Source organism: Quercus robur, chromosome 11 (genome assembly GCF_932294415.1).
Source record: "Quercus robur chromosome 11, dhQueRobu3.1, whole genome shotgun sequence".
Classification (NCBI taxonomy): domain Eukaryota; kingdom Viridiplantae; phylum Streptophyta; class Magnoliopsida; order Fagales; family Fagaceae; genus Quercus; species Quercus robur.
The window spans coordinates 16,074,499-16,092,803 of record NC_065544.1 but is presented as its reverse complement, the minus strand read 5'-3'; the positions used below and the strand labels follow the sequence as shown (position 1 = coordinate 16,092,803).

General features: G+C 35.8%; 1 protein-coding gene across 16 annotated transcripts in view; it reads right to left on the bottom strand.

The window, feature by feature from the left end:
• LOC126706523 (ankyrin repeat-containing protein At5g02620-like) overlaps positions 1–18,305 on the bottom strand; it is a 65,709-nt gene that overhangs the window by 21,689 nt on the left and 25,715 nt on the right. For 2 of the 16 annotated variants that reach the window (XM_050406034.1, XM_050406036.1), the window contains exons 3-6: positions 9,832–10,311; positions 8,961–9,110; positions 8,113–8,549; positions 7,306–7,919 (exon numbers count right to left, since the gene is read on the bottom strand). The exons of 8 other annotated variants lie outside the window; for them this stretch is intronic. In XM_050406034.1, the coding sequence (XP_050261991.1) occupies positions 7,306–7,919; positions 8,113–8,549; positions 8,961–9,110; positions 9,832–10,311 (1,681 nt within the window). Of the gene's footprint in view, positions 1–7,106; positions 7,920–8,112; positions 8,550–8,960; positions 9,111–9,831; positions 10,312–18,305 lie in introns of those variants that run through there. 6 more of the 16 variants (XM_050406035.1, XM_050406033.1, XM_050406042.1 and 3 more) reach the window with 5 other exon arrangements.

Sequence of the window (18,305 nt, the reverse complement as noted above, 5' to 3'; positions counted from 1 at the left end):
AGCCTGTTTAATACTATCAGTATATTTTAGATTCCCAAATGTGATGCTATTAGTCGTATGGTTGTATTGAGCTTCATCCATGGTCCACATGAATACCTTTCCCCTATGTATGTCACTAGCTGTTGTCAACCAATGTGAATTGCAAAACAGGTCAAACAAAAGCATGAAAAATTGTTATTAATTTTTTTTTATGGTTTTTCTTGATTTACTTGGTTGGTTCCCATCAAATTAAAATCCCATCTTATTATCTCTCATTTTAATTAAATACATTATGGAAAAATATTATCAACAAAAACTCAATTCTTACATACTGATTGTTGTGGTGAATACTAGTAATGAGTTTCAAAATTTATGTTCTGTCTTTGGTATTACTCATCAACTTACATGCCCAAATACGCAAAAACAGAACAGAGTTACTGAGCTCAAACATATCATTGAAACAACCCTCACCTTGCTGTCTAAAGCTACAATTCCTTCATCATTTTGGTATTTGGTATTATGTTTCTCCATTGAAACCTTTATCATTAACAAACTTCCATCTAATATCCTTCACTATAGTGTAGAAGTGGAAATTTTGCAACTAATTACAAGATGCCACGTATTATTTAGTGGGTCTCATTGTCATTATTAAGAGACTAATGAAAATATTCCCAGTGTTATGAATAGAAAGTTACAAAGAACACTCAAGAGCCAATCACACCTCAACACATGTTAATATTTAATTTATATGATATAAGCAGTCTAATTAAAAGCTGCCATGTATTATTTTAATTTAAAACACTTTGGCTAATCAAATAATGTCACGTGTCCCTTAGAGAACAAGACATAAAATCCCTCCATTTAAACTATGACACGTGTTACCACTTGTAGACAATCATGTGTCATCACACCTTCTCAAGACTCCTATAAATAAAGACTCTCATCAGTCTGGTAGGAGGACATTGACACACATTTAGAAGTCTTGAAGCTCCGCCGGAATCAAGCCCCAAAGCCTCCAAGAACTTCAACCTTCAAATCTTCAGAACATTCAAAGAGAAATCATTCAAGTCATCTTTCTAAATCTCAAAGTGCATTGGAATCAAGTCCAAAAGTGTTTGGAAACTTCAAGAGATTGCAAGTTAGTGAAGATCTACGGATTCAAGTCTCCAAAGTCTCGAAGAACTTCCACTACAATCTTCAAAGATGAAGAAAACACAAAGAACATTTAAAGAACATACAAAGAATGAGAAGAACACACGAAGAATGCGAAGCACAAAGGATTCCTAACAAACACTTAGTTATAGATTCATTGTAATTCTACTTCAAAGATCCAAAGGAGTATTCTTTTGTAATAGGATTCAATTTTAGACAATTTTACTTATACATCAATACAAATATACATTTGTGAAACTATTTTGATTTTTGATTTCCAAACTTGAAATTTAGTGTTTACATAGCTTTCCATGGGAATGTTTATTTCAAACAGATTATATCTCACTCAAAGTATTTGACCAAAGAGTGTGTTTCTTTGCTATGCTATTAATTCCAAAGAAATATCATTGCTCAGATTTATCAACCAACATAATTTCGGTATTTTATTTTTGACAAGTCATCTGTTTCCTTTACTCATTAGTCTTTTTCTCCACTTTCTTGAACATCTAATTCCAATACTTGGCTTCCTATTCTTTTGTTTCTTCAACCTTGCACTATTCCTTTTCTACATGGTCCTCTTCTCTTCTTAGCTTCACATTATGTCAGTTCTCCTCCTTGACCTTTCCTTGTTCACTCCCATGTCAATGTACAGGATATCATAACAATATAATTCTCAGAGTACCAAGGTCGAACCACAAAGAGTAGGGTAAATTCAAAGACAATATAATAAAACAATTTGGTTGAAGAAGAAAAGTCCTTTTGCTTGGTGGTTGTTAACAAGAATAATAAGAATAAATGATTTAAATCAATAATGTAAATACTACGGTACTGAGGTGTTATTCTTTGTGATCTAAGAAAAAATATATTTCATAATTGATTGTTCTTATACAATTAAAAACTTATGATTTGGTTGAACTGAGACAATTTAAGAACGCATGATAACCTTAATTAATAAAGCGGTTAGAATAGTTTTTAGAAAAACCCATTCACTTCAAAACATGATTTCTATTTGAAACTATTAGAAATTTATCTAAACAATAAGAAAAACATGATTGAACTTATTGAAAGCATGGAAGAACTAATACATCAAAGGTAATCTAATTGAACAATCAAATATGTTATTATCTAAAATCATAGAACGAATCACATTGAATATTCATACCATATAGAAGAAACATAACCTCTAGCCCTAGCAAAGAGTTTAGGCTGGCATTAGAGAAAAGAAAATACACATTTTCTCTCCAAAATTTGTTCTCCACAACCTCTCTTCAATGCCCTAACGTAAAAGTGTACAAGGAAAAATAAAACTTTTACTATTTAATTTTCATCTAGATTTATAGTAGCAACTTGTGAGTTAATTTCGGCCTTCAAAAATTGTGAATTTCGAAAAACGGGGAAGTTGTAGATAATTAAGTCATGGTTCCAGCCCATCTAGCCTTAAGTCAATTGGATTTTTGAGGAGAGAAATATGCCCAAAATACTAATCAGTGCTTAAATCTAATTTTTCCTTTTCAGATTCTGCCTCTTTGACTTCTTTCCTTATTTGAAACTTCCAAACATGGTAAACGACCCAAATACTTCAGCTACACCTTGTTAGACATTTTAACCATGGTCCTTTAGCTCCTCTTGAATTCTAGTTTGGCTCTATTCTCTCACAAACTTTTGTAAACTCATTTTTTTCACATGATTTCTTAAATGTAGAAAATTACACACAATAAATGATATCTCATTCAAAAACTTATATAAAGATACATAATAAAGACTAATGCAAATCATAGCTTAATTATACAAATCAAGCATAGTAATAAAGATATAACGCCTACATAAATATATAACAAGTATACATTTTAAGGCATTATCAACGTCTATCTCAAACATCTCCCTCCTCTTCTCCAACTCCCTTGACTACCCTAGTGATGTCGCTGAAGCCTGAAGAAACTGTATACGTGTAACACCCCATAATTTTGATACCAATTAAATTATTATATGTAAATTATAAAAGAGGCCTACAATTAAATGGATTAAATTGATTTGGGCCTAAGATATTAAAAAATAAGATAAATACTATGGAAAATGAAGCCCAAGTGAGGTGGCATAAGTAAATATATGGACCTTGATAACCCTAGCCTTTTTCCTCTTAAGTTACATGTGTATTTACTGATGGGGCCTCCTTTTGCTACAGCCGACTAGTGAACGTTGCTTTTCTTCACTGTGGTTGTGAATTGGAGTCTATAGGTATGGTTTCCCACTCTTATAGGAGGCATCTCTTATTTGTGTACCTGATAGAATCATAGGTATGGCTATCTTGGATCTAAATCTATGATTATTTTAATGGGGAAAGGATGCTCTATAGTTATTATATAATTGTATATAGCCTTAATGATTTCTCCACCTATCTATTTATTAAAGGGAAAAGGGTGCTTGTGGTTAATATGTATTCACATATAGCCTCACTTGTTTACCATCAAACCATCACACTTTTGTTATGGTCTAAGTACCATCAAACCATCACACTTTTGTTATGGTTTAAGTACTAGTCCAACGGCATCAAGGGAAAAATGTAGGCAATCGGATTGATAAATTAGAATACTATATGTGGATTCCAAGATTTGATTGGATAGATTTAATGTTAGATTGAATAGATGGGAATAAATCATATGGCTGTTACTTTCAGGTGGATAAGATATTCATTATTCGCCCATATTGGAGTTTCATAAATACCTATGATTACGTTAATGGAAAAATCTGATTAAGCAGCAATATTTTTAAGTCCAAAAATCTGATCAAAGCTGAAAGTGAATTGGATAATTAAGTGAATAAATAGAGAATTTTGGATATATCAATATTGTCTAGGATAAAACTGTTTTAAGTGTGAATGTATTGATGAACCTATTTTTGGTGTTGCTAGGTTCTAATTCTACTAAATTGTTGTGATTCAAACCTTTATTTTTGCAATTAAGAGGTAAGTGGTGTTTACTAATTCTGGGGGTTTTCCTAAAATAGTGTTGATTATTAAACTGTTTTATATCAAAGAAATATGTTGATATTCTATATATAAATTGATATTTTATAAATGTTTGATATGCACATTGAATATTCGTTTTATGAAAACTTATGGAACAATCTAAATTTATTTAAACTTGTATGTATGAATATATCTTTATATGTTGAGAATTATGAATGAATTATTTTTGTGAGCATATTGAAATGAGTTTTGAAAACCTATGGCAAGTCATAATTAAAAGCTCAGTATTGTATTTAGTCTTTAGGAAGGGACAATCATACTGTAGTTAGTCCTTAGCAGGGGACGATCCTAGAAAAGGGGACAGCGCACGTTTGATAGCTCCTTAGTAAGGGAGTATACTATTGAGGATCCAAAAAGAGAGCTCCTTAGCAAAGGAGTGCACCTTCATGTTCCAAAGGAACTACCCATAAGAGAAGGGAAGAAAGGGGGGTTCCACTCCCAAAAAGGGGACAACACAACCCTATCAACAGAGCGTAAACGTTGACCACGAGAAAAGCCTAGGAATTTGTTTATATGATGTTATTTGATATATATATACATATATATATATATATATATATATATATATATTATGATGGCTTACAATATAAATATATATTTTTTTATGTGAAATATTTAATGATAAAACATTGATGAGTTACAAGTTATGAATTTATTGAAAGAATTATTTATTTGAAAGGTTTGTTCCCACATCTTAATGTTAGTGAATTCTACTTATTGAGTTATCTCACTCCCCCTTTATTTCCCCTTACAGATACATTAGGGGGATTATTGGAGTAGAGATTCCTGGAAGACAACAGTTACAAATCATTTTGTGGAACTGAGAATTTTATTATGATTTTTATGCCATTAAACATTGTATATATTGGAGAATTATGTTGAGGATGTTTTGTCTTTGGTGGATTAGAACTCTGGCATTTGTAATGAGATTTTAGGTTGCTGATTTCTTTTATTTATTATTTTTATGTATTATTTAGATTAAATAGACTTTTATTGTTTATGATTTTGGGGCATTACAACACGATACTCTCTTAATGAAACAGAAACCAAACTATTAGTTTTTGGTAGTAAACCTTGAATCCATGAGAGATTTCCCTAAATTCACAAGAAGGTAAACTAGAATCCACCAGAGAAAAAATTTGACAAAAGTCTGTATTTTTATTGATAATAATCTAATTTGCCTTTGATGGCTACAAAACATATAAATATTGAGAAAGTAAAACCTTAGGACAATTAGGAAACATTTGAAACCCTAATTTGCACTAATTACGAGATTCAATGGCAAAATACTGAATTTTACCAAAAATAATAAAATTGAGTTAAATGCAAAATCATAAACTGCTGACCCTAAGGGTCATTCCAAAACAAACAAGACATTATTCTGACTTTTAAACTAAAAGTTATTAAGGAAAAACAAATATTACTATAAATAGCAAAAACGCTACTTTAGGAGCCTTAACAAAGAAATTTGCCTAAATTTAGGCGATGCTAGAAACTCAAGTCTAGATTAGAATGTTGTTTTCCTTCAATCTACCAAATTTCATACAATTCTGACACTGTCGTCCTGATGGCCTCTACTGGCACTCCCTTGATCTTGCGTTGTGACTTCTGACGCCCCTACTATTCCAGGTCAGCATGTAGTGTCTATTCTACATCACCCAGGGCCATCTTCTCTCCTCCACATTCAGTGTCACTTCTTTCCCTACACAATTCAAACACACCTTTCCCAATTTCCCCTCCATTACCTACACATCCTATGAAAATCCATTCTGGTATTTTCCAAGAGGAAAAAATGTTTTCGCTTTTTTGTCATTGACTATTTAAACACAGAGCCTCCCTCTTATCATGTTGCTTCTAAGATATATTTCACAATGGCATCAAATTATTCATGCTAAATTTACAGCTTCAGAAAAACAAGGCACCTGGAGTTTAGCCATTTGTTGGGTGCAAATGGGTATACAAGTTAAAAGAAGACACTCTAATGGTAGCATTGCTTGTTTTGAGGCCTAATGTGTTGCTATGGGTTATCGTCAATAGTTTGGCCTAGAATTTGATGAAGATTCAGCCCAATCATCAAGCCTGCTATTGTTTGCATCATATTATCACTTGTTGTCCAATTTCAATGGTCTCTTCGATAGTTCGACGTCACCAATGCCTTCTTGCTAAAAGTTCTCAAGGAAGAGGTCTATATGACTCAATTACCTAGCTTTGTTGATCTGATAACCCCAATCATATTGATAAACTTCATAAATCCAAAAATGTTATCAAGCAAGCACCCCATGCTAGCTTTGAGCGTCTCACCTCTCATATTCAAACTCATGGTTTCCATGGATTTATTGCTGACTCCCGTCATTATTCATCCACTGCAATGGTCACTCCATTAGTCCATTACCTTATTGCTTACAGGGAATGATATTTCCTTCATTGACAATTTAATTCATCAGTTGGGCTCCTTCAGGTATATATGTCCACCAGCAAAATTATGTCTCTAATCTCTTAAAACGTCATAATATTTTCAACTACAAGCGTTGCAATACTCCTTGTGCTCCTGCAACTCAGTTCAGTAAACGCAATGGTAACCTCCTCTTCGATCCTTCTCTACATTGTAGCATAGTTGGTGCATTGCAATATCTAACATTTACACAGCCTAATATCTCATTTGGCGTGAATCAATTTAGAAATTTTGTGCAAGTTCGAATTGATATTCATTTCAATTGTAAATTAGCTCACAGGCCTCTTTACTAAGGGCCTCAATTCTCAGCGTTTTTATCAATTGAAAACTAGACTCATGATCACCCCATGCCCTTTTGATCTATTGCAGTAAAATATAGAAAGCAAGACATGTGGCTATACTATATCCCTTGTAACGTATAAGAAAGTGTTTTAAAAAAAAAAGTGTTTGGTACAGTAAAAACAACTAAAAAGCCTGAAGAAAATATTACTCATTAACTCAGACCAAGTACTTTTGTTTATAAAAAGATTCATTAACACAAAATAACATAATGTATAATTCAGTGGAACAATTCATCATAAGAAATAAAAAGTATGAACCGCAACTATAAGGGAACAAACTAATGGGCTCCACAAGGACTTCTGCTTCCACTAAAATTCAATTGTAAAGCCTACGTTTGAATGGTCGGAAGAGAAACCTAGACCAATATGTTGAGCGGATCGTATCAGCCCAAAGGTGAAAATGTTGCCAAGCGAATAATGCGACTATGACACAAGCAAGAGACACAATAACAATAGGAACCCAATGAAGTTTATGATCATAGATCATAAAGATGGCTGCACCATAGGCTAGCACCATTGTAGCAATGGAGACAAACAGTGCCGACAGTCCAAACATCAACCTTGCAGGTAGTGATACAAGAAAATCGTTTTCAGCATAACGTGACGTAAGAATGGACAAGAACATTATTATTGAGGCTGCGGAAGAGAATAGCGCTACTGCATCTGATATGAGAAAAATCAGAAACCACTTCTTTTCTAGAAATAGAGGAGCACCCATTTCTAGAAATGGAGGAGCACCATTGTCATTATTATTGTCATTATTATTTCCTCCTGGTAGAGTAAAGATTGCCGCAAATACCACAGTTGCAATGAGTGTTGCAACAAGCATGCATGAAGTTGCAGTGCTCTTCATCCACTTCTCCCCTTCTTTTAACAAGTCTTTGTGCCTCTCTGTAAACAGATCCTTAGGTGTCTGGTTTTCTGAATTCCTCATCCTAATATATGAAGGTGGCACAATTTTTTCCACTGCCTATTATGGTCATTAAATTAAAGTTATACAAATCCAACATAATCAACAAAAAGTCCAATTCAAACTTAAAAAAAAAAATTTATGAACTACTTGCAAATCCGTTATATGCAATTAACCAGAATATATTGAAGAAACATGCTAGTTATTTAAAAAAAAATCAATAACTATAAATTAATTTGTGTTATTTATTTACCTTAAACCACAATAGCTCTCTTTGCATTTGGAGTGCAGCTCCTGATACAATTTGGAGTCGACTAGGAGGTGGCAAGTTTCCGGCAAGATGCAGAATATTATTATTTTCGCCATCCTTGTATGCTGCTATCAGATCTTTAATTGCTCCAAACTCATATATTAGATTAAATATGGTCCGATGACGATATAGAACAGCAATGTGAAACAAACTTCGATTATTATCATCAACTTTCCATATAAGATCAGGATATGAGCGAATAAGGATAATCAGAAACTCAAGACTACCTAATTCTGCGGCATCAAAGAGTAGTCTCGAAGGTTTTTTAATTAGTTTTGTAATATCTGAATCTTGCTGTTGTAGAACACGTTCCCAGAGTTTTTCGACTAGTCGATGGGCAAACGTCCGCATCAAATCCTCATGATAAATCCCTTTGAAGCCTATAGGTAGAATTAATATTGATTAAAATATGTTATTTGACAAAAATTATAAAAACTAAATGAGATGCCTATTCCAAAATAACAATTGACTTATTTGCAGCATCCTATTATTTATTAAGAAAAATTGAAATTGCACGTTGACCCTAGACAGCTTTAGGGGAAACACAAATTAGCCACTAGAGATTAAAAATAAAACATTTTATACCCTTGAACTTTCTAAGGCACATAAGATGATCTTAATGCCAAAGGGAATATGTAGAAATGGATTTTTAAGGTGTAGAGTGGATACTGATTAAAGTGTATTTGCCTATATAGAGTGGCACCTTGATGCATAAGTGTATTTGCACAATACTTTCAAGGGTTAGCACATAGTTTATGCTAAGAGATTTTGAGTGGGCTCAAAAAACTAACATTTATTGATGTATCTTTTCCAGATTCCCAGCTGACTTTTGTTGGCAACTTTGGAAGGCTTTCGAGCCAATACATGCAAGGCTGTCTCATTGTTCACATCTCTAGCAAAGGCTAGTGATGTGTCTCTGTCCAATATTTGTAAAGCTAGATCTGTACACAAAACACAATGGTTCACTGTTAGAGTCATAAACTGCCTCTTTATTCTTAGAGATATTCAGGTGTAATGGAAACTAAGAAGAGGATGTAAAGCATGTTGAACTGTCTTACATCTAAACCAAGTGTGAAAATTTTATTAAGTTACTTTCGGGGTGGGGAATTTGCTAGCAATCTTATGACTCCCTAATTTACATGCTAATTCAAATAACTAAGGTGTGACATAACCCAATTGGATAAATAAGATTTTATGGTTTAAGCTATTATGTATGTAGCCTTCACACAGAATGAAGGTGCTTCTCAAATAAATACATTAATACGGGACAAATGAATAAAATAAATCACTACATTGTGCACGCATGGTTAAATATTCATTGCATTTAACAGTCTTGGAGGATTTTTTTTTTAGAAAAACCTGTTTTAAACTAGAGAATCAAGTAACTTGTTATGCACAAATGTAACCAATTTTTCAATGGTTGATAGAATTACCCTTAGTGGCCAAAAAACTTTTTATTCTGTGCAATAAACAAAGAATCATTTCCTTGTGATCACTAAATAAGCACCATTAGCCTTGTATAGACAAAGTGGGCACCCTCTAAAAGGGCTGACTAGCAAGAGGCCATAGCACAAAAATTCATTTCCAAAATGCAAAAAGGGTGAGGCAATTGTGGAAGGTTATTTCATGCAATAGAAATATATAGATATAAGGGCATCATACCATATAAATCAGCTGAGATAGTACCAAGAAGGAGGCTAATTCGTTCCTGATGAGTTAGGCTTTCAAAATCAGTAACACCATAGAGATATGAGACCATATCCCTGTGTCCAAACAAAGCTGCCATGTATAAGGGGGTCTTTCCTTGATTACCTCGAATCAGAGGAAGGTCTTTGTTTTTTTCCACCATCAACATAGCAATTTCCACAATTCCTGATGCGGCAGCAAAACAAATAGCAGTGTTTTCATCTTTATTTTTTAAGGCTAGGTCCTCTTTGTTCATATGTTGAACCAGTTCCTTTACAAAAGCAGTGCGTTTTGCTGCAGCAGCAATGTGCAGAGCAGTCTCCCTTTTTCTCGTTATCCCAGCACGAACAACATCACGATCTTCATTAATGACACCTTTAGCAGTTTTCCAGTCACCTTTGATGGCTGCTTCATATAATGGTACACATAGGGAGAGGTAGTCCTTTCTTCTTTCCCCTGAAAATTTTCAACCATGAGGAAAATGTATTTGAGTTTTATAAAACTATATCTTGCCCAATAGCCATTTGATTCCCCAATATTTCCCCTGCCTTTTTAAAATTTGACATGTACTTAACAATGTGTAATCCCACAAGAAATTGTATATTACTTGCATGGTAAATGAAACCTGGGCCTTAACATTGTAAAAGGTCCATGGAGAGATTTGATTTTTGTATTATATGCGTCTGGAACAATTTAAGTGATTTTAAATGCACCTCTTAGAAACATGATTCCTTAAGCCAAAGAATTTGCTTCCTTCAAATTTTCAGGCAAGATTGAAGGTGGAGATGGCAAAGAACGTTTTAATCTTGATAGTGGTATACATTGTGAAATGTTTCTTTCAGTTAATCAGACCAAAAAAAAAAAAAAAAGAGCTGCAGAATACTCCGAGACTTATTGAGCCCTAAAGTTAAGTCAAAAGATTACCCATTTATATGCATGAAACAAAACTCTAACCACGATAGGAAAATAGAAAAATCATGGAAAGAAAAAAAAAATTACATCAAACCTGACAAATGAACAGAACCAACCAAAACAAGAAACCCTGCAAAAGACTGGATCCCAAACCCCCCATAATTGACCAAAAATGAAATTTACCTGAGTTGTTTTTTAAATGCCTTGAGAGACAATTGAACTTTTGATTTGGGGGTCTCAAAATTTTTTTGTTGCACTACTGTAATTCTCATTGAGAGCTTTCTGTTAAGTGATTATGACTGTGAATCTCATAACTCATCTCCAAACAAAAATCATGGCCTTTTAAGTTTTACAATGAAAGCCCTTCAATACCTTCTTCCTGGGCTTTCATCTATCTTTTGACTCCAAAAGAGTCCATAAAGCTTCTTAGTCATGCCCACGCCAGATATAATGATATATGCTGTTATCTGATTGTCAATTCTTCAGTAGCATATATCTATAGTTATGATTCATGATATGCTAGTACTCCAGTGATCTACTCAAAATTGGAAAATTTACATTTATCTTGCTCATATGAAGTTTGAACACTCAGTGAGAAAGATTGCCTTTAGTTGTTTCATTTAGAAGCTAATTTGCAAAAATAAGATAATAGCTACCTTGCACTTTGGAGGTCATGAACTCTACACATTTCAGGAACAAAGGTATAGGTTTTAAGGGTGCTTTAACTAACTTAATATGAGCATGATAAAAGTAAATTTTCCAATTTTTAGTAGACCACTAGAATAATAAAATATCATGAAACACAATTATAGATATATGCTACTGAAGAATTGACAATTCAAATAACAGCATATATCTGGCATAGGCATTGACTAAGAAGCTTTATGGACTCTTTCAGAGTCAATAGATGAGCAAGATAAATGTTATTTGAGCAATGCCTAAAGCTTATGCCCTAGGTTTGTAGCTAATCTATTAGCAAATATATGCAGTTACTGATGCATCACAGACTTGAAAATGCGTATAGGGATTTAGGGAGAGGGAGCAGAACAATGCCTAGGCTTCACCACATAGAGGTTGTTTGAACCCCTAGGCTTTACCACCCAAGACTACTAGGAATTACCATCAAGAAGGAGAGGAAAATCTTAATTCAATATTATTCATCAAATTCAAGATGTCCTGCAATGTATTTTTGGAGTCTTCAAGTAGAGCTTCAAAGGTTAAAACTAATAAGAAAAGTAAAAATGTAATCAATTACATTAAATTCAGATATAAAATCCATCAGCATATTTCTGTTAGTGATCTCTGCATCAGTTGGCATGCAAACATACTGTAAGGTTGAATTTATTCAACCATCTAATTGGCTTTATTCCGTGCCAAATTTGCTTGTAATTCAGCATTTAGTAACCCTGTATTTAGGTGGGTTTGTTGTAAGGGTAGTGAGTGAGATAAAGTGAAGTTTGCTCAAGAGTGTGCAAGAAAACAGAGACTCGCGGCTGGGACTCGCGGGTGGACTCGCGGCTGCAAGCCGCCAGAAGCAGCACACGTGCCAAGCATGCTGGAAGATGAACAGTCATGCTAGCTGGAGCACTACAGGACAACTGGCCATACGGTTAACTCGCGACTGGATCTCGCAACTTGGTCAAGCCGCGAGCCACCCCTGTTTTGTAAAACCTGACGTTTCACATTCCTCTCCCACTCCAGTATAAATACCCCTTTTACCCACGATTGAAAGAGAGTTTCCAGAGAGAATTTTGAGAGATAAACCCTAAAGAAAAACCAGATTGCTTCACTCACAATCTCTACCTTAAAGTCTCTTCAAATTCCTCAACTCTCTTCCTCTCCATTGTCAAATCCTTGAGAGGCATTATACCAAACCTGGTTCTCACCATTATCATCTCTGTGAGACAGTTGTTTGGATTTCTGGGAAGCAGTTAGAAAGGAACCAATCTTCATTGGTTGATGCTATGGTCTAGTAGCGGAATCCGGAAAACTAGAAAAGAAAAAGGTTCGGCGCAACCTCGTTGGAGCAAGAAGCTTGGAGGGCTTAGGTGCACTGGGTAGATTAGGCTTGGAGGGTCTATTGCTGTCCTTGTATCCCAACTGTATTTTCTAGTTGATTGATTACCGCTTGGAGGGCGGCAGAGAGGTTTTTGGCCGAGGACTTCGGTTTCCTCTTCGATAACACATCACGTGTTGTCTTTGTGTTTGCATCTTCCTTCCTCTCTATCTTTGCCTTTATATTATCTGCTGTGGATTTTATTTTATTATGGCTTAGATAGTTTTTAACCAAATTCAGATTATAACATGTGTTAAGTTTCCGCACACTAGTTGTTTGACATACTGCTTGTTTTGGTTAAGTTGTATTTTGGGGGTCTAAACGTTCAAAGGTGTTTTGTACACGTTTTTGAACTTTCAATTGGTATCAGAGCGGGTACACTTGTTGTGGTTTTATTACCTAAGTGTGATCCCAGACCCCTGAGTTGTGGTTGTTGTTTTGGATTATACCATGCTGAATTGTAGCTTAAGTGTTTGTGAAAATGACTCTATGCATATGTCTGAAAGGTGTCTTACTGATGATCTTGTAGAGTAGTTAAAAACTAAGAAACATGCTAGAGTTATTGTTCACATGCTGGAATATCTTGAAAATCAGAATCTTGTCTTACACAGTAGCATATCTGAATCTAAATCATTGATTAAGAAATATAAAAGAAAGAATAGAATGTTGCGTGAGATGATTGAGAATCTGAAAATAAAAAATCAATCTGAAAGAAGCATGAAAACTGATGATGAGTTTGAAGGTCAAGAATGTCTATCACATGTGAACCTATTTGTGCATACCTCATTGAAGGTGTTTAATGCGTGTTTGTGGTATCTTGACAGTGGGTGTTCTCGCCATATGACAGGGGATAAGTCACTGTTTAAGACACTCAAAGAAAAGGTTGGTGACTATGTGACCTTTGGTGATGGAAGTCATGCTCAAGTCCTAGGCAAAGGAACCATTGAGATACCTGGTTTGCCTCTGTTGAAAGATGTGTTGTTCATAAAAGGGCTGAAAGATGTGCTGTTCATAAAAGAGCATCACTCAAATTTGTGATGATGATTTCCTGGTACAATTCTCTAAGAAAGGATGTTTGATCATCAATGAAGAGGGGATTCAGGTTTTGGAAGGAAATCGGACTACAGATAACTGTTATGGAATAGTTCCCACGGCACCAATATCGTGTAGAAGTGCTCGGGTGGATATGTTGGAGCTGTGGCATCACAGATTTGGGCATGCCAACTTCAAACAAGTAGCAAAAGTCTCCAAACTTGAAGCAGTCGAGGGACTTCCTAAGTTTGGAAAAGTGAAGAAGACCGTTTGTGGTGCATGTCAAATGGGGAAGCAAACTAAGGCAAGTCATCACAAGGTAAATGTGATAGCCACCTCTCGGTGCTTGGAGTTACTTCATGTTGATCTAATGGGGCCCACCAGAACTGAAAGCCTAGGGGGGAAGAGATACATTATGGTCATTGTGGACGACTACTCAAGATACACTTGGGTTGAATTCCTTAGAGAAAAATCAGAAGCTTGTGAGAGGTTGGAGATTTTGTGCAAGAAACTACAAAACGAAAAGGGGATTTCGATAGCCAAAGTTAGAAGTGATCATGGGAGGGAATTTGAGAATGCAAGATTCGAGTCCTTCTGTGAGAAGAATGGAATTAAAAGAGAGTTTTCAGCTCCCAAAACTCCACAACAAAATGGAGTGGTAGAGAGAAAAAATTGTGTGATTCAGGAGATGGCAAGAGTCATGTTGCTAAACAAGCAAATACCTCAAAAATTTTGGGGAGAAGCTGTCAACACCTCGTGTCACATTGGCAACAGGATTTTCTTTCGAGTTGGTACCAAGAAGACTGCATATGAGATATGGAATGGGAAGAAGCCTAAAGTGAAGTATTTCCGGGTATTTGGAAGTAAATGCTATATCTTAAATGATAGAGAGAATCTTGGGAAGTTTGATGCGAGAAGTGATGAGGGTATTTTTCTTGGCTACAAGAAGACTGCATATGAGATATGGAATGGGAAGAAGCCTAAAGTGAAGTATTTCCGGGTATTTGGAAGTAAATGCTATATCTTAAATGATAGAGAGAATCTTGGGAAGTTTGATGCGAGAAGTGATGAGGGTATTTTTCTTGGCTACTCTACTACAAGTCGAGCGTATAGAGTGTTTAACAAGAGAACAAAGGCTGTGATGGAATCCATAAATGTCAAGATTGATGATGCCTTACCTAAGGTGGAAATGATTGATGATGTAGAAGGGCCGAGCACCGAAGAGCCTGATGTTGAGGTAGAAGCTTTGGATATAGAAGGTGAAGAACCTATACCAGAAGTAGAATCAACTCCCATCAACCCAAGAATGGAAACGAGATCGATGTCTAGAACTTCAAGTCCTCTTACTCCTCCAGAAGTTCATCCTCCTATCTCTCGTAGTGATGAAGTTTCCACTTCAAAAAGGCCATCTTCAAGAGTCATCAAGAATCATCCGGAAAGTAATATCATAGGATCACTTGATGACGGTCTTCGCCTCAGGAAAGGAAATATTCTGCTAGCCAATCATGTAACATATCACTGTTATCTTGCACAGTTTGAACCAAAAAGGGTTGAAGAGGCTCTTCAAGATGAGAATTGGGTTGAGTCAATGCATGAAGAGCTGAATCAGTTTGTGAGGAATGATGTGTGGGAACTTGCTCCACGGCCTGAGAACGTTCATGTTATAGGCACAAAGTGGATTTTTAAAAACAAAACTGATGAAGATGGAGAGATAATTCGAAACAAGTCTCGGTTAGTAGCTCAAGGATACACTCAAGTAGAAGGAGTGGATTTTGATGAATCATTCGCTCCGGTGGCAAGACTTGAATCCATTCGAATCCTCATGTCCATTGCGTGCACTTTGAATTTCAAACTTTATCAAATGGATGTTAAGTGCGCATTTCTGAATGGATATCTAAATGAAGAAGTATTTGTTGAGCAACCAAAAGGATTTGAGGATCCTCATTTTCCAGATCATGTATTAAGATTGAAGAAAGCCCTTTATGGCTTAAAACAAGCGCCTAGAGCCTGGTACGATCGTCTTACACATTATCTTCTAGATAGAGGTTTCAAGAGAGGGTACGCCAATCGAACTCTGTTTGTCAAAAATGATGAAGATTATCTCTTTGTGGCACAAGTCTATGTTGATGACATAGTGTTTGGGGCAACTATCGAAGATCGTGCTACTGAATTTTCTGAGGAGATGAAGAAGGAGTTTGAGATGAGTATGGTGGGGGAGCTCACATTCTTCTTGGGTCTTCAAGTCAAACAACAGAAGGAGGGTATATTTGTATCTCAAGAGAAGTATGCTAGAAACATTGTTAAGAAGTTTGGACTAGACTCCAAAAAACATGCCTCCACTCCCATGAGCTCTTCCACTAAACTGAATGTGGATTCGTCGGGAGTTGAAGTAAGTCCTACATTGTATAGGAGCATCATAGGGAGTTTGCTCTACCTTACAGCCAGTAGACCGGACATTGCTTTCAGTGTAGGCGTTTGTGCCAGGTATCAAGCTAATCCGAAGGAATCTCATCTGACTGCTGCTAAGCGAATCATTCGATATGTGAATGGTACTGCAAACTATGGTCTGTGGTATTCAAAAGACTCAAATGCTTGTCTTGCTGGGTATTCAGATGCTGACTGGGCTGGCAGTGTAGACGATCGGAAAAGCACTTCAGGCGGCTGTTTTTATCTTGGTAACAATCTTGTCTCGTGGATGAGCAAGAAGCAGAATTCAGTGTCTCTATCTACTGCAGAAGTAGAATACATCGCTGCTGGAAGTTGCTGCACTCAGCTTCTTTGGATGAAGAAATTACTTCATGACTATGGAATTCCTCAAGAAACGATGTGTGTCTTCTGTGACAACACCAGTGCCATCAATCTTTCCAAGAATCCTGTCCAGCATTCAAAATCCAAACACATAGAGATACGTTACCATTTCATTCGGGATTTGGTAGAGGAAAGAGTTGTGTGTCTTGAGTTCATACACACCGACAATCAAAAGGCGGATATCTTCACCAAGCCTCTCGATGGTCCACGGTTTGAATCACTCCGTAAGACCATTGGTGTTGGTACAATTCCTTGACTCTCTTGTGTGTTGTGTGCTTCACATCTTTATAATATGATAAGTCTGTCTGTGTTGGGGCACACACCTCTTTGATTAGCTTTTTGTGCAACATGTGTCTTGTTTGTTTGTCCATTTGTGAATACTGTTGCTTCTTTTTATGTTTGTTCAATCATTTTTGTTTCTTGTGTCAAAAATCGAAAAATCACATAAAAAATTAGAAAATCAAAAAGCTTGATTGACTTTGTTGAGTATTGTCTCAAAACTTGTTTTGCCTTGTACCTTTGTGTTAATGGCTTTGTGCATTTTCGAGCATTGCTTGCTTTCATGCACTCATATCACTGTGGGAAAAATCTTGAAATCTATGTGATTGTTGTAAATAGATCTTCAAACTTGTCATGAATGATTAGTGAATGGTTATGTTGATCTTGAGACATGCATAGACTTGTGTCTACATATCTTCCCACTTTTTATTTTTGTTTTGCTAAAAAGAGCTCACCAAATGTAAATCTCCAAATGAAAAGAGATATTGAGCTGCAAAAGCCTGTCGCACATTCTAGTATTTGACTAGGAAAAAGGGTAAGCGACCTTATATTAAAGTAAATGTTTATTCAAAAAGGCCAAAGGCCTGTTTCTTTAAAGTGAAATGTCATATATCACTCTCACAATGAGAGATGATTGCCTCAAAAGATCAAAAAGATCAAATGTTATGATTGAAAGTGGAGTCAAATGATAAGCTCCAAGTTATGATTATCAAGTTGTGTGGGAGGTCATATATACATATTTCTATAATTGAGATAGGTCACATGATCTAGCGCTAATTGTGTATGCCTTGGTTGAATCGATCATTGAAGCTTCACATTAGACGAAGGACTATCTCATTGTTGATATCCACACACAACACACAAGTTTATGTTCATTAAATGCCATATTCATTTGTGTGATTGTACTTGATGAAATGTGTTTTCACATGCTCAATCTTTGTTAATTCAAGCACAAAAAGATTTTTGAGTGTTTTAGGTGTTTTTGGAAAGTATTTTGTTTGAAAAATCTGAAAATTTCAAAAATACAGTTTTGCCCTGTTTTGGCGGCTCAGTCGCGGGTATGTCAAGTCGCGAGCCTCAGTCGCATCTTCGCTGGTCATTTTTGGCGACTTGTTCGCGAGTGGAAGGTCCAGTCGCGAGGTTCACTCAGAGATTTTCGCGGCTCAGCTCGCGACTCACTCGCGGGTAGACCTTCCAGTCGCGAAAAACACTTAGAAAAATTTTTCAACTTTTTGTCCTTGAGTGTTTTGGCGGCTTGATCTGGCGACTTTTTGGCGACTCGTTTCAGTCGCGAAAATCGCGTGTTTTGGATAAATAGGGGCAGTTTTTAAACTTTTTATTTTTCCCTCGATCTTTTTGTGAC